The sequence below is a fragment of the Pleuronectes platessa genome, chromosome 20, assembly GCF_947347685.1.
Source record: "Pleuronectes platessa chromosome 20, fPlePla1.1, whole genome shotgun sequence".
Taxonomy (NCBI): domain Eukaryota; kingdom Metazoa; phylum Chordata; class Actinopteri; order Pleuronectiformes; family Pleuronectidae; genus Pleuronectes; species Pleuronectes platessa.
In genome coordinates this window covers 2,928,362-2,944,843 of record NC_070645.1, presented here as the reverse complement: position 1 = coordinate 2,944,843, position 16,482 = coordinate 2,928,362, and the positions used below count along the sequence as shown (strand labels likewise).

Here is a 16,482-nt window from a genome sequence, read left to right as displayed (position 1 = left end):
GTTCATAACAACATGTGTCTTTAATACTTTGGGCTATTTCAGTTCTATCAGAAACATCATGTGTATTTCCAAAGCTAATAGTTGAGATCTGGGACATCTTTAGGCCTGACGCTACAAATTTAAAGTTGGGAATGCATTACTTTGGATATTAGTCACATGAAGTTCAAATCAGTGTTACTTCCACATTGACAAAACTAGAAAGAGTGCTGTGTGAATCTCTAACTTGTTCACACACTATCACTACACTAGCTCTCTTTGCTTGCTGAAGATTGTCAGGATTTCAATATTTTCGCTATATTCTGTGTCTGACTGAACTCTAAATAAATAAAGATAGAAGCATTTCAAATTATAGCTGTACTCTTAACAATAATGATAGAAGCAGTTTGAGCCTTCACGCAAATGATTAATAATAACCTTTTCCTTCCTACTGTTTAATCTTGAAATTAGAATGTGTGAGCTTCAGAATGGGTTTCGTTGTTTTGGTTAAATTGTTTTGAATGTCTGTACAAACAGAACATTGTTTTGGTATAGCAAGAACACAATAATCTTTTCTCCAATTGTCAACACTGTTGGCCCACATTCCATCAGCTGTGTCAAGGCTGGTCAAGAGATGAACATTTTGAGACTTGTCACTCCCTTTTCCAAAGCCAAGAAGGAGGGCCTACGCCTGCGCTCTTTCGAGGAGGAAGAACCAAGATCTACTGTTATAAAATAGACAGGCGCCGGCTGTTTGATGCGTTCTGATGGGTCTTGTGTGTTCTGATGCGACTTGTTGGATGCCCATTGCTTTGCTGATTGTTACCTTTCATTGCTTTCTAAATAAATACTTTATTGAACAAACCGAGTTCGGCTCATCTTCTCATATTTAGGATAAACCAACACGCCTGACAAGATTTAGTTTGGTTGATCTCTGTGTATCAAGTCTTAAGGTGCCCCTTTAGTCTCATAAAGTGACCGTTGTAGTGTTATGATTGGGTGATAACGCAGGTCCATAGAAAACATAAAACCCTTTTCAGATGAGATCTTGTTTGTGATGAAAATGTTATATAGCGCTTCTGGGTAAAAGTCATATGATCTGCCTTTTTCTAAATCAGGGGCCAGAAAGGGGCCACATTAGAAACAGAGGGGTTAATTACATGTCCAACATCTGTGCACATTTAAGTCATTCCTTAGCTCTATAGCTTTGAGCAAAGCCACACATCATTGACTATATTCTAAAAAACTGTTCCTAATTCAAGCACATAAAACACTTAAAACGTCATAAAGAATTGTAATATTTATCGTTCTTATTATTGGTTTTGTAAGTAAGTGACCAATTAAAAAAAAAAGCTTACTGAGAGGACCGGGGAATTTAGGGGCTAATTAGATTTCAACTTGGGCCAATGCCCCCTGGCTCCTGACCCTCGATCAACTAGAATTAATTAAGGATAGTAATTCATATTTATACAATGTTTTCAGTTTTTATTCTGGGTCAGTTTTATGCACAACACATTTTGTGCTGCTTTGTGTAGTGATACTGCTTTGTTTTTTCCTCTTTTAGTCTCTGTGGTACTTTTCTTGTTTTATTGAATCCATATTTTCTTCCCCCTTTTTTTCTATTATACATTTTTGGACAAGTGTGTGATGAGTGGGTTGTCTCATTATGAAATTAAAAACAACCAACTGTGCACAGAGAGAGAGAGAGAGGGAGAGAGAGAGAATGTAAAACCATTTCAGAGGAAATGCATCTCTTGATTATCTCTGCACCAACAATAAACTCAGTTTAAGTGAAAAACAAATATACTTTAAATGCGATTCTGTTTATTTCAGATCGGTGGTAGATACTGTGGCTTTGAATAAAGGAGGCAATACCAGGCCCCAGACAAATTATATTATAATTATGAAATTGTTAAATGTGTCACAGGCTGCATCCATCACTGGTGCAATGTCTAAATAATCTCTATAGATTCTTCTTGGGAATATGCAGAATCTGTTTCTATTTTCACCAATCATATTTGAGCAGGCTTTGGGTGCCCACATGTAAAAAGTCCACATAGAGAGCAAGAATTGGAAAACATTGACTGAAAACATCGGGTACAGCTTTTTATCCATGTATATGCATTCATATGCAAATAGTTGTTAATAGAGAGTGGCCAAAAAGTAATTTGGTCCTAAAACACCCACAAAGAGTATTATGTGTTGTGTGAAGATAAACATTCAACTCTTGCAATAAAAGAAACTAGTCGGACTGTTAACAATGTACAGAGAACTAAAAACAGTGTCTGGATATATGCTGACTACATCAGAAGCCCCAAAATATTCTCCCTTAAAGGGGGCGATGTGGCCTAGGGGTAGAGTGGTCTTCCTCCATCAAGACGGTTGGCGGATCTTCACTCTTCCCCATCTGCATTCCGAAGTGTTCCTGGGCAAGATACTAAAACCCTAAATGGCCCCTCATAGATGTTGAATGCACTAATTGTAAGTTGCTTTGGATAAAAGCGTCTGCCAAATGACATGTAATGTAATGTAATAATGTAATTCATCATCAGATGATAGCCGTGGCGTGATTGATATCTGAATGGCACAAACATCACTTTAAAAGAGAAGTCGACAGCTGAAAAAGTGTTTTTTACTTGCCTTTGACAATACAGACACAAACCTGCCAGAGATAATGAATGTTGACATGAGGTGTGAGATCTCTGCAGGAGGAACATATGGCCTAACTGTGGAGCTCACTTGTTGGGTGATGGAAAAAAAACAAAGCGATTTGGGGGGTTGAAACAACACCGAAAGAGGCTGTCACTCACAGTGTGAGAGCTAACATGCTGCTTATTCTGTTTGTTCTCAAAATCCCTCCTGCATATCACATTAGCACTGTTGTTCCAGCACCTGATTGTCAAACTAAATCTTCCCCTTCAAAAGACACCAGCATCAGTGAGAGGACATTTTAACAATTTAAACATCTAAAAAAAACGAGACATCAAAACCACAGGCAGCTAAGAGACAGCAAAATAGAAAACCAAAACAGGAAAAATCTTCTGACTGGCAATAAAAATCAAACTGCATTTGAACTCCAAATCCAAATTCTCATCAGAGAGAAATGTTTTGATGTGGTTGAAATGTGGTGTAAAGTGGTCAGAGAGGCCAGCTGGTGTTTCAGTCAAACTGAACCCAGCAGCATCGTTCCATTGTGGATCGAGAGACGTCTCTGATCTGGGATGGTAAACACTACTGTGGTTCCGTTGGAGTGGAAAATAACTAAAAATCACAGAAACTGGAAATGGAAAAGTTCTGTCCAACCTCTAGGTTCCAATTTTACATCTCACAACTATATTATGTGCATCAGTATGAAAGGAGTTTATGGCTCACTGGTTAACATGGATTCACAGTGGAGGTGCAAGATATGGCGAACCAAAGTCTGGGGCTTGTTTTGATCACTCGACAGCACTTTTGTGGAACATCCATTGATTCTCTCTTCACTGTTTGACATGATTCTTGCCTCTAGGTGTTAAAAAGCGTTAGTGGTGTTTGAGTCGGACACACATTAAATGAGTGATGATTTTGCTCTTTGTGTCTCCATCAATTCATTATCTAAGCTTGAAGTTGCCAGTCACAGGGTGACTTATGCCCCTTTAGACATGAACCCAGGAAAATGTCTACACAATGAGGTCCGGACTTTCTCTGGAGTTTGTCTTTCTCATACGAACAACACTGCAGCAGATTATCCTGTCAGACATGTTCACTAAAACAGGAAAATCTCTGGAGTGCTGCGGTGGGGGGCATAATGTATGAATTCTGCTGCGGTGATCGTTTGTTTTTGTTTACAGCACATAAAACACAGATGTCGGCCCGCATCACTAAAACCTCTAAAATCTCGTTTTCTGTCCAAGTGGACATCTTTGTCAGTTTAGGACATTCTCATGAGTCTTTACAAGGGAGCTGGCAAAAAAAACTCCTGAGAATGTTCGCAGCAACAGTCTTGGACATTAACATTCTGGCATACAGGCATTTACGGCTAATTTGAGGAGATTGCCTGGAGTTCAGTCCATGTCTGAAAGCATCTTTACATAGACAAACCACCATCCATGCTCAAATTCGCACCTTCATGCAATGTAAAGTCTCCAATTAACCTAGCCCTGAGCTGAGACAGAATACCCGGAAAGAAACCCACACATCATTAAAACACTGTATTTGTGTCAAAACATCATGCTTTCACAGTATTTTCAGGCTGTTTTTGTAGAGACTATTGTCCTCAGTAAACATCTGACCACCATAAAAACATTTAAATCTCTTCTTCTTGGTCCTCTTTTCATTTGACAAACAACAGAACTGCATCCCAGCCCACATCTGGCAAGAAGCAAGACAGACAGCCTAGCCGACCAAATCGATTTTATGGTTCCAATTCTGTCTGAAAGAGTTAAATGAACATATCGACACATGAAACGATCACAGAGTAAGTTAACCTCGCTGCCACATAGACAAGAAAGTTGTCTTCTTTACTTGCCAACTATTTCCCCAGCCCAATAAACCTCCATTCACTTTCCTTCTGTTCTTGGTGCTCATCTTGTTTAATATCAATTAACTTTGAATTAACAGGAGACCAGCGCACTGTAGTCCTCAGTGTAAGTGTATTTGCCAACCACGACAACCAATTATCCAGTTCAGGGTTCAATGTACTAAGTTGATCTTCACTGAGCTCTGAATAAACAGGTGAACAGCTCTGTGTGCAGCTGATGTGGCTTCAGGGTTCTAAGGATTGAGTCCAACAGATGGTTTTATTTTCTTCGGCTCAATTACTGCAGGTCACTTTTGCAGCATTACCGCAGGCTAATTAAATTAAAACCATTCTAGAAGGTAGAACAGGCTCTGCACCAGTTTTCTTTCATAACTGCAACATGATTTAATTGATAAGAATCCAGGTAATGTCGACAGATTGTATTTCACTCTTTACACATTCAACAGGAACAATCACAAAGAAAGTTAGAGGCCACAGAAAGCATTCTTTAACTTCACTCCCTCTTGACTTTACTAGGCAGGTTAGGTCATTGTTTAGCAAAAGCTAAATTTACCCTGTACACACTGAAACCCATATAACGACAAATACACTTAAGGAAAATCTTGAGTTTTTTGGGCCTGCAGAACCTTTGTGAAAAAAAAAATTAGAATATTTCAAAGTAAAGGACAAAAAAATCACAACTCATAGAAATGGCCACTGCAAACGCCGACATCTGTTAGCAAGAGTCTGGAGAAAACTAAAAAAGCCTGGCAGTCAAAGACGATAGACCTCAAGAGAAAAGTAGGGTGCAGTCTGAACCAGAACAAACTGGTCAGGAATCAAACCATAACTGGGGCACAGCATGAAAGAACAAACAGACTAAGACAAGAGCAAAATGGAAAAGAAACAAAGAATTGATTATACAGTAGATTATAACTGTAATTCGGCTTGAAAAGTGCTTGGTATTCTGTTTGTACTGTGACCAGTCCAACTTATCACAGCATGCAGACTATTATAGAAAGCTAATTTCCCTAGCTATGTTTTACCTCCACTGCGGTGGGGTGCAACGTATCAGAGCCGACGGCCACCCCACTTCAAATGGCCAGGATAAAAAAGCACTATTCCAGCTATGAGAAACAATCTGGAAACAGCAGCCACGCTTGTGACTGGGAGCCAGCTGCTGGGACGATAAGAGGAGGAATTTCAGTGCACCCCCTTCTATGTAAATGTAACATTACTCTGGGTTTCCTGCCAGCTAGTTTCCTGTGTGTTATGCAGGGACATAGCAGTGGGACTCGGCCCTCTCTTTCAGGATGCATGCAGGTTTCATAAACAGAAACACTAAATACAACCCTTAAAGGTGAAAACGTTTTCTGTTCTGTTTCAGCCAGTCCAATGTTAAGGAAGACAGCAGGATATCTATTGGTCCATATAAATAGAAGAAGAAGTATTTCTCATTCAGCAGCTTGGCAGGATAGCCCAACCACTATAAAATGTGCCAATTCACCATCCTCTGCCACACTGACATACACTGACAGTTTATGTTTTGAATAATCCAGCCTTACACAATTCTGAATGTTCAGGTTCAATATCTGGTTTTATTCTCCACTAACTGCAGCAAAGCTTATAAATCTGAGCTGTCACTCATCTGAAAGCACCACTGTGGTTTTGCCAATTTACTAAAAACTGCATATATTTTAGACCACTCCCAGCCATTTTCCAGATCATGGTGCAGAGGCGGTGGACTAGTGGCAGAAACTTGGACTATGGGCAGAAAAGGTCTCTGGTTCGTCTCTGGTTCGACTCCACAGAGAAAAAACTAAAAGACAAACCTGGATTGATCTGTCCCAAAATCAAAGAGGATTCTCCCTACCCTGTCTAGTGCCCCTGAGCAAGGGACCTTACTCCCCCAACATCTGCACCCCGGGCGCCGTACATGGTCGCTCACTGCTCTGTGTGTCCTGCACCAGATGGGTTAAAAGCAGAGGTTAAATTTCCCTACAATTGCATGAGTGTGCCTGTGCATGTCTGTGCATGTGTTTGGGATAAATAAATGTATCTTAATCAGTGTTTCATTCCGTCAAATGTGGTTCTGTCATTGTTTTCCTTTCTTCAATGGCAGCTATTGGTCAACAGGACTCACAACAGCTTGCAGAGACTCAAAACTTTCAAGAAGTGGACTGATAGCAACTTTTGTATTCAAATAAGCGGCGCAGAGGTATATTCACATCTCCAGTTGTGATGATTTTAGTCCACCTGTGGGAATCTTTCTGTAAGCATTAGCGGTTCCGTTAATACTGAACTCAAGTAGAAGGGAATGATGTTGCTACATCTAACAGGGTACAACAAAAATTTGCTTGATTTTGTGGGTGATAAACGGAATGAGATTTTTGTTTTAAACGATTTTCTAAAACAGTGTCCACATGGCCCCGTCTCTTCTTCCTGGGAGTATTGCATCAAGACAGACTTGTCTTGAATTAATAATAATCTTACAAATCAATGTCACAGTGCTGTGTTCTGGATCAAATAAATCCCATGTATTTGTTCAAGTAATGAAATGACAAAATTAAGCAGAATATGACAATTTTGTGATGTACATTGAACATTTAAGAAGCTTTGTGTATGACAGATTTTGTTTGACATGAAAGAGAAATGAGACTGAAGATATGGGTGATGGAAAATGAGCCAGTTTAAATGTAATGATTTACACTCCGTCATGCAGATGAAAGAAAGAGAACATTATTGTAAGATGTCAGTGTGATAGTGTGTGTTGGAGCATGGAGGCCTCTCGTATTAGACCACTCTCCTTCCTGCATTCCTCAGAGCTGCTGCAGACTCTCTGGGGGTGTTGGGTTAATGGATGGAGGTCAGAGGTCACTTCCTGTGCATGGATTAATTGAGATTTGCTATACAGGGCTGAGCATTAAAGTCTCTGCCGAGCATGTTTGGTGCAGAACAATGGGGAAGATTCAAAATGTAGGGTTTGCTTTGCATTTGTATTGATCATGTTAAAAAAAAAAAGAAGACACAGGGTAAAAAACTGAGACTTTTGTAGCCCATAATCATCCAAATGCTGTTTACGAGGCTTTTCACATAGAGGCCTTACATCGTTTTCGTCAGATTTGACAGTGACCCCTATCCTACAAGATCAGAATTAAGTCAGTGAACATTTGGTAACATTTAGTGTCCCAGTACACTACTAACATTGAGTTGCATACGAGACATAAAACGTTTTTGTGCTTCAAAGGAGTTTCCTTCACTGAAAGCTGGTTCAAATAGTATCTCTGTTCATGGGTGTTTAGTAGGATACAGAACTACTTGCCTGCCTATCTGATTTAATCTCACCCACCTCATCTTTGTACTGAAGGTCAAGGTTTAAATACAGAAAGTCCGTAAATGAAATTATTTGTATGTTATGAATCAGAGATGCCAGTTCTGATGGTGACATGGCATTGTCCACTAGAAAGAAGACGATTTGTTGTTACAGAGTTCATTTGTGGTTTTACTGTGGTCTGAACGAGCGGAGGTTCTTCCTTCCCAAACTATCTTTGACAAGTCGTGACAGTAGAGTGCCATGCAGAGAGAACATCAACTGACGGCAGCCACATTTAATTTAGGCCTGCCATCAAGTCTCTATGACGTACCGTTAATACTCTAACCACCGATAACAACACCCTGAAAAGAAAGAGAAGCTGCAGTTCAATGTTTATCCGCAAGCCTGCATGAACATTTTTCCAAATTCAAATTCATCACCAATTAGTATTCCATATTCACACATGTTAATTGTTTACTGGTTTATGCAGCAGGATGCAGCCTTAATTAGCAGCTTGTGCGGCTTTGATCTCAGCTTGTGGTCCACAGCAGGACTGCGTTGCCACGTGAGAAAAATGAAAAAAAAAAAGAATTGGCAACCTTGGTTCTGTGTTTTTCACTGCAATCAGTTGTGTTATCAACATTTTTGTTGGTAGGAAATCAGGCTATTTGGGTTGAATTATGTAAAGTTTTCACAAGCATCTTTTGTCGGAAATTATGCATCACTCGCTATGTTGACCCAAGAGCCTCCACTAGTACCAGGCTATTGGGCAACCTACACCCAGCATGCCAGCCTGTGGTGTAATTTAATAAGTATAATTATTAGTGTAACAAAATATTTATGTCACGTGTCATGGTGATTTACCCTGCAAGAGAATAAGTTGTAGATAAATACTATAAAGTTACCACAGTCCCCTAAAAATTGTCAAAACAGCGCTCAAGTGACAAACTGTATTATATAATTTGCTGCATAATAAAAGGTTACAGCGGTTGCTATATGGGGGTACGTGAAAAATTCATAATATGCAGGAGATTTATAACAGTTTACTGGATACTCCTCAGCACTAAGTAAAGGGGGTCCTTTTTAAATGTTTGACCATATATTACTGAGTGTGTGTGTGTGTGTGTGTGTGTGTGTGTGTGTGTGTGTGTGTGTGTGTGTGTGTGTGTGTGTGTGTGTTTGTGTGACGGGTTGAAGAGTCCAGCCACATGATATCCAGGTGTGTAATCATACATATCAGCCACTAAATCCTACAGAATACACCTGCTTTCCATCAGAGAAGGAGCATATTTCTAACACATACACACACACACACACACACACACACACACACCGTTGAGCATGTCCTGCCTCACTAATTTCTTATTCAATTAGCTGAATCAAAGGAGGACGTAGCCCTGATGTACGTTATTGCGTGTGTGTGTGTGTGTGTGATGGTAAATTACTTAATGGGATACATGTGGCCATACAGGGTGAGGTAAAGGGTCATAGAACAGAGAAAGAGATGGGGAATGAAGGAGGCAGAGAGAAGGGATATACTAATAGATAACCCGTTTTATTGTTTGCGCTACATTCACCTACTGGATACAACTGATGTCTAGTTCACATATTTCATTTACAAATGAGGGCTGATAAAAATGCATATTTGAATTATACATGAAAACATGTTCATTTTCTGGCGTAAATTGCTCAGATGCTGCTGTGTTTGATCATTTTCAAGAACAATCATTCAAACCCTGGTTCCTCAGTACCTCACCCAAGTATAAGATCAGATGTTCTTGTGAATAAAGACAGGCAGACAGATTGACGGAGACTGGAGCCAGCAAAAGCACATCCATTAAATAACTTTTAGCCAAGTCAGATCAAATGAAGATAATAACTCAGTTAATATTTAATCAGATATATTAAGAAAGACCTGCAGCTGTACAGAAGCTGTTGTTTTGGAGTCTGGAGATTTAGTATCACAGATTCGCTGCCGAGCATAGTTATACCTTCATTTCATAATTCTGCCTGGTGTTTCTGTTCTCTACCCACAAAGGAGCACACATTCATCAACATTCATGTAAATGTGCCACTGTTTACCACCCAGCTAATTTTCAATTGCAGCCTTTTGGCAAGAGCTCGATAAACAAGTTTTATCCATACAAGTTAGCCGAACTACAAATTGCACCTCAGACATGAAAGAATTGGCACACCCTTCATTGGCCTGGAGTGATTGATATGATAATTGATTCTCCAGGCTATTAAGAGAGATTCATTCCCATCGTTTGCTTATGAAGGTCAACTTTGAAAAATGAACTTCAGAGAGCTGAGTAAAAAACAGAAATGAGAAAAACTAATTCAAAATCTAAATTGCATTTGGATGTGACAAATAGTTTTGCTTATTTAATATTTATGTCTTTGGCAGGCTTATTTTTTTAATTAAACCATTTTCCCTAAACTCAAATGTTTGCAGGGTAAATGGAATATTTTGATTACTGCTGGAAATGTATAAATTACTTACTGCAAAAAAGTAAACAGGACCATTCATCCTTTCAGAAGAGACCTATGAAAGAACAGCTGAATGAGAGGTTGCTGTGGAGCAGAACAAAAAGTAAACAAGCTACTATGGAAATTGACCACTTGAAAGAAAGAATTGCTGGAATACTCGTCCATCCATTTGTCAAGAACCTGAACACCCAACTGCTTAATGCTTTCTGTGAAGTGACGTTAACAGCATTAATGTGAAGCAGGGCATCAGTGTATAAGAGCACAGACTGTAACAGGATAAACAAAGGTTTAAAAGGCTGAGACAGAGAGAGGTTGTGTGGTACGAGGTTGGAGTAAAGTAATGAAAGAGGAAGAGAGGGGCCAAAGTGACATGAACAATGAGGCATCCACTCCAGAATGCTGCACTAAGTAGAACAGTGTGGGACAGACACTCAGCAGTACTTTAGGAAGTCCTGTTTGTTCTGCTGGAACAACGTGTGCAACAGCCTCACACTAATGTGTCACTTTGCCAGTTTATCAGACTGATTGTAGTCACACTCGCTGCGAACTGCTTCTAATACAGACATTTCCTCTTTGACCACAGATCACATACACACCACAATAACTAGAACTTACAACACCTGCTCCAAACTGTTAAGACTTCATATTTTATATTAAAAAGAACACAGACGTCTCACAGACTTTTGTTTTAGATACAATGAAAATATTAGAAAAGTGCATATTTTTTGGATTTCTTGCTATCTTCGATTTCCATGTCTCCAACCAAACAACCGTTGGACAGACTACATCCCCTGTGGTTCTGTCTGGATCTGCCTTCTCTCAGTCACAGTTCAATAAAGCCCACTAAAATCCAGCTCTAGTCCAATAAAATTTAATGGAAAGTTTGTTTTTCTAGGCTTATGGTAAACAATTACAACTTCATTAAAGAGTTTTTAATAATAGAAAAAACATCCTGTGATAAATACAGCATATAAGGTATGTACTGTATGCATGGCCATAAGGAAATTAGATGTTAATGTAATTATTCTGCAATAGCTCTTTATTTATTTTTTATACGATGAAGTTACAAGGCCAACAAGTCAGAGACTATTCACCCTTGACTTTTTAACATTTTGTTCTGTCTTGTGTTGGATATTTTAGTGTATAATATATATATATATATATATATATATATATATATTAGCTGAGACCTTGCACACAATGAGCGGATGGTGAGGAAGGGGTTGAAGAGGTGGAGTCCCATGCTAGCTCTAGCTTGATTGTCATAGCTGTAATAGAAACATGGTCAATGCAGCTAACATTTAAGAAATAACCTCAGAAGCATACATAATATTGTAACAGTGTATTCCAAATTTAATTATGAAAGTGTTATTGTACATAGAGTTGGCTCGTAATAAGATAGTAATTTTAATCTTCCTAACTGCTGGAATAGCTTACTGTATGTTTTTGTATGACAAAATAAAGTGTTTTTAGCTCCACGCAGTAGCTGCTTATGCTGAGGTTAGTCTCACCTTCATTGACTCAGGTTTTCAGGGAACAAACTTAAAATGAACTACACAACAGCGTTCAGTCATCATGAAGAGCAAGACTCTGTTGATGGCTTTAACCCAGCTTATTTTTTATCATGGGGGGGTTCGTCATATCTGTCAAGTTCAAAAGTTGCTGGCTACAAATGTCTCTTTGACGACCACTGGTTCATATGCCCTCCCTGGGCGAGCCACCGTAAACTCAAGTTAGACAGGCTAGCCTAAACGTAATGAATTATGGATAGTAAGGAAGCAAAGACAGGCTGAGGTACTCGAATCAGGAGGATGATGTCCATGCAGAATGCTCCAACGTTCTAGATTTTGGGACTGTCAGCCTTCATGTCATAGTAGCATGGCTGTTGTGTTGCATACATGAGTTCAGTGATTGCAGATGTTGGTTATGTGCAGATTCAATGTCTTAAAATGATTGACCTCTAACAATGTAGTTACTATTTAGTGAAGACAGACCATTGACTGAAGACTCTTATCTCTAAGTTTCTTTGCACCAACCAAATGTACATCGAAGCATCTCATCATCTTTTAGTCTGTTTTCTATAGTTTTGATAGTGTAGAATAGTTTTTATAATTTTTAGTTGTACTTCAGTGTGATATTCAGTTTTATTGTTTGTAGAGCTGAAAACCCTAGGTAATCAGAGTGAACGGTTGGACGCCTGCTGTCTTCTCAGATCTTTTCTCCCTTCTCACAAAGTTTTATTTTCATGTCCTGAAGCAATCATTTACATCGTAATTCAGGGCATGAATTGCTTAAATTGTGATACACATTATATTTTATTAAATTAACAAAACCTTTTGACCAATAATATCAATGTAAATTAGCGGTGGTATAAATTATCCACCACTGGGGGTTTTACCGTGATGCAGGATTTTTTTTATATCCCCATCAACATACATCAATGTGTTTTGTATTTGTTACAAGCTCAATAGTTTGCCGGTTTTCAATATGTCATTTAATTTAGGAAAATCCATTTCAGCTTAGTTATGTGCATTTCTTCTGGGATGCATTCTTTTCTAAATTCACTTTCATTACACAGGAGCTTTAACACAGTTAAAGTGCTCACTAACAGGAGTGCTGTGTGGAAGGATTAGACACCTCCAACCACCAACATGACTAAACACCAGCTAACCTTGCTTTTATCAAATCTGTGGTGTCACGAGAGTCGAGAGACTAACTGCAGGTGCATGCTGTACATTATAGAGTATCACTATAAACCTGTAGCAGCTGATGCTTAATGATAACCCCACCTGGATATGACGTAGCCCATACAGATCATCTACAGCACAACGTGCACTTTAAGAGCCTTCCTGTTTACTATCAAGTGAACCTCAACCATGACAAGACTGTTGATGCTGCCTTTGATAGCAGAGTGTATGAACTCAGCGTCTGCAGGGAACACAGCCAAGGAAGTGGTTTTAGTCAAGGCAAAACTGTTTTGAAACAATGTAAGGCTCCTTTTCAGAATAGAAAGTTAATTACTGCTTAACATTTTAAAAATAAGCTATATTATCATAATTTTAGGTCGAATTTTTAGAATCGCACTGAAATAGGAAAATGACAACCAAAGGGGGGATTCCTTTTATAATTCCATGGGTGTATTTCTCTTTCTTTATATTTAGCCTTGAGAAAACACTAGCAATGGGTAACTGGTTGGAAAAACATTATCATCCATGGTCAATTAAACAATCACCATACCAAGAGATCCAACTCTATGCTGCACTTTAATCTTGTGTTCATAGAACTATAATTATGTTTGTGGGACTCCAGCCCATGCCTGCTCGCAGTGGACATGGAAAGAAAAGGGCTGCCGTTCACCTCCCTCCTTCCCCTTCCCTTCCCCTTCTGCTTTGAGCACTCAAATTGGTTCCAGATGCATTCTCTCACGGCTAGCTCCAGAACCAAAGTGCAACATGAAAGAAATGAAGGCGAGAAGTTTCGCAAAACTCGATAAAGGACAAAAATGTAAGGAATTTCTACACAGATCTAGTTGAGGGAGGAAGAAGAAGAAAACATATCTTCTTAGGGGCAAAGCCGGCTGATCACTTTACCACATGGTGCTGTTTATCACACTGATAACCCTTTTTAGGGTTTCCCGAGACACAAGACTTCGGGAGACAATGTGCTCCCCAAATGAGGATCTAAGACCTATGTTTCTTTCATGTTCCGGGCAGATGTGCCAGGAAAAAAACTGCACAAAGTGATATTTAGCCAGAGAAAATCCACATCCTGCACCCATGTGGACTCAACATCAAAGACCTACCCACAAGCACATTAGACCAATTTATAACCCTGCCCATGGAGCCCCCTCAGATAAAACAGTCACTGGGGGAAGCTACGATACACGCTGGCCAAAGGAATTGCGATAGCAGCAGAAGGTTGGCCGAGGCGATGCCGTGCCAAATGGTTAAAAAATGTAGCAACATAGTACAAAGTGGCAGCTCCATGTTGACTCAGTCAATTAACAAGTGAAAGCAAATTCAAGGACAGCTGCTCGACAGCACCAAAACACCTCTGTGTTTGTCTAACTGCCCTCACAAGTCCCTCTGCATTCATTAGCACCCTGAAAAGCTAATACGCTCATCAGTCCCACACTTTTTGCCTCAATGCTGTGCTTTCTTTTTGGCCCCCAGACTCTGTTCAAAGCAGCAGGCAGCTTCATTACTCGGGTTCCTTTTCTTTCTGAGCAGACAAGGCTAATCAAAAAATACTTAATCATAACCTGCAGGCATGGCTTACACGCGATCCACATATTTATACCTGGGTTCAATTAAAAACAACTGCATGTCACAGTTGCCAGTACACCGGCTGTAAAGCTGTAACCTGGTCATAGAACGATGAGGGAATAACACTTTCAAACATACACACGTATAAGTGGTGACTACGAATAATTAGGGTTTGGGGTGGATACCGAATTGAAGAATGGCTAAAAAAATAAAAGCGGTGCGCATTTGCTGTCAGCCGAGGAGGATTGAAAGAGCAAAATTGAACATAACGGTCCATATTCCTCTCCTCAGATCCGGTGAAGAGAGGGAAGCTTTTCCTTCCTATTCCCGATTATACCTCACATTCTTGTTTGGACAGGGGAGAAACTAAATGTAGTTTCCAAACTATTAAAGTCAAGCAGCAGACACATGCGGCGAAGAGGGACGTTTGTGTTTACTACGCCACAGTTGTCGCTTTGTCCTTAAAACTTAAAGGGTTCATCCGAGAGATGAACGGGATGCTAACCCCCCATAATACTGAGCGTCATGCTAACGTTCATCCTTACAACGGATTAACTCCTCAATGTCGCCACTTTGCTTTTCGGCGAAGTTACCCAGCAGCAAGTCATGACTGAAAGCCGCTGTGTCAGAGTCAACGATAAGAAGTTAATACACCAAGGTCAAACTTTTACAGCGGTTTTCTCCCGTTATTCTCACAGCCGTGTCGCACCTACACACTCCGCGGTGGGCGGCAGCTAGCGCCGGGAACAAGTTATACCGGGCAGGTTTTATGGATAACAGCGCAAACTGGTGGGTCCCGTATGGTCCCGAATTTACCCAAAGACTTCTGTGATTCGGAGGACGTCTTAATAAAACGTCTCCGTGTTGTCCGAGTTCAGCAATAAGCAAATGAGCGTCACATTGTTAGGATTTGTGAACGGAGTTTGGCGCGACATTCCCGACCCATCAGAGTGAAGTCTATCGGCCCAGCAGGATGCGAGCTGTCACCGGTTCAACAAGTTCGTCCTGCAACGACGAACTTACCTCCAGCTGCCTCCATGCGAATACACTGTCTTATTAACGTTATCATTATTATCTCAGTTAAGAAGACACACACACAGCTCCGTGAACATATGACTTACAGATGTGTGTGTGTGTGTGTGTGCGTGTGCGTGTGTGAGAGAGAGGAAGATTACACTTACCCTGAGCTCTGAGCGGCTGGAAGTTGAAGGCGCAGAGGAAAGTAACTATCTGGAAACACACACGCATCTTATTGAAATCCTAAAGTGCATCTTGGACAAGAAGAAGACATAGAAATCCCCAGCGCTGTGACATGCTCCATGGATCCTGGTACCTCTCTCTCGCTCAACCTCCCTCTCTCTCTCTTTCTCTCTCTCTCTCTCTGGTTTGGAGGTGTGGAGGTTTGGAGTGCGGGGGAACCTAACTGCACATGCGCAGAACTGGCCCGGTTAAATGGGACAAAAGCAACTTGTAAAAGTATCAGGAACACCAATCTCTATTAAATTCAATTGCACAATATTTCCCTCCAGATCAACAGCCAGCTCAGGCAATAGAGAGTGATACAAACTCTATTAAATTCCATGCAGATTATTCCCCTGGTTACAGATCAACAGTCCGCTCATGCAATAGAAAGTAATACTGGAGGTTGACCCCCACCACCATGTGTAAACTCACAGCTCTTGTACATTTTAATGATTATATTCACAAATATGAATAAGCAATGAATAAATGAATGGTAGACCAAAAACATTCACAAATGCGGTTGTATGCGATTAATATAGGACAGTTTTCTGCAAACTGTATTTCATATTAACAATAATCACAACTCATTTCATCTGAATCATAAGCTACTTTCAGACATCCACTCTCTGGAGTTTTTTCTGGCCCGCCCTCTGGTAAAAAGTCCACAGAACTCCCTGAATGTCCCAACGTGAGAACAC

The 16,482-nt window shown here is 40.1% G+C and overlaps 1 protein-coding gene across 1 annotated transcript in view; it reads right to left on the bottom strand.

The window, feature by feature from the left end:
• reck (reversion-inducing-cysteine-rich protein with kazal motifs) overlaps positions 1–15,949 on the bottom strand; it is a 72,444-nt gene extending 56,495 nt beyond the window's left edge. The window contains exon 1 of the mRNA XM_053412990.1: positions 15,724–15,949. Within this exon, the coding sequence (XP_053268965.1) occupies positions 15,724–15,790 (67 nt within the window). The 5' untranslated portion in view covers positions 15,791–15,949. The remainder of the gene's footprint in view (positions 1–15,723) is intronic.
• Positions 15,950–16,482: the final 533 nt, after the last annotated feature.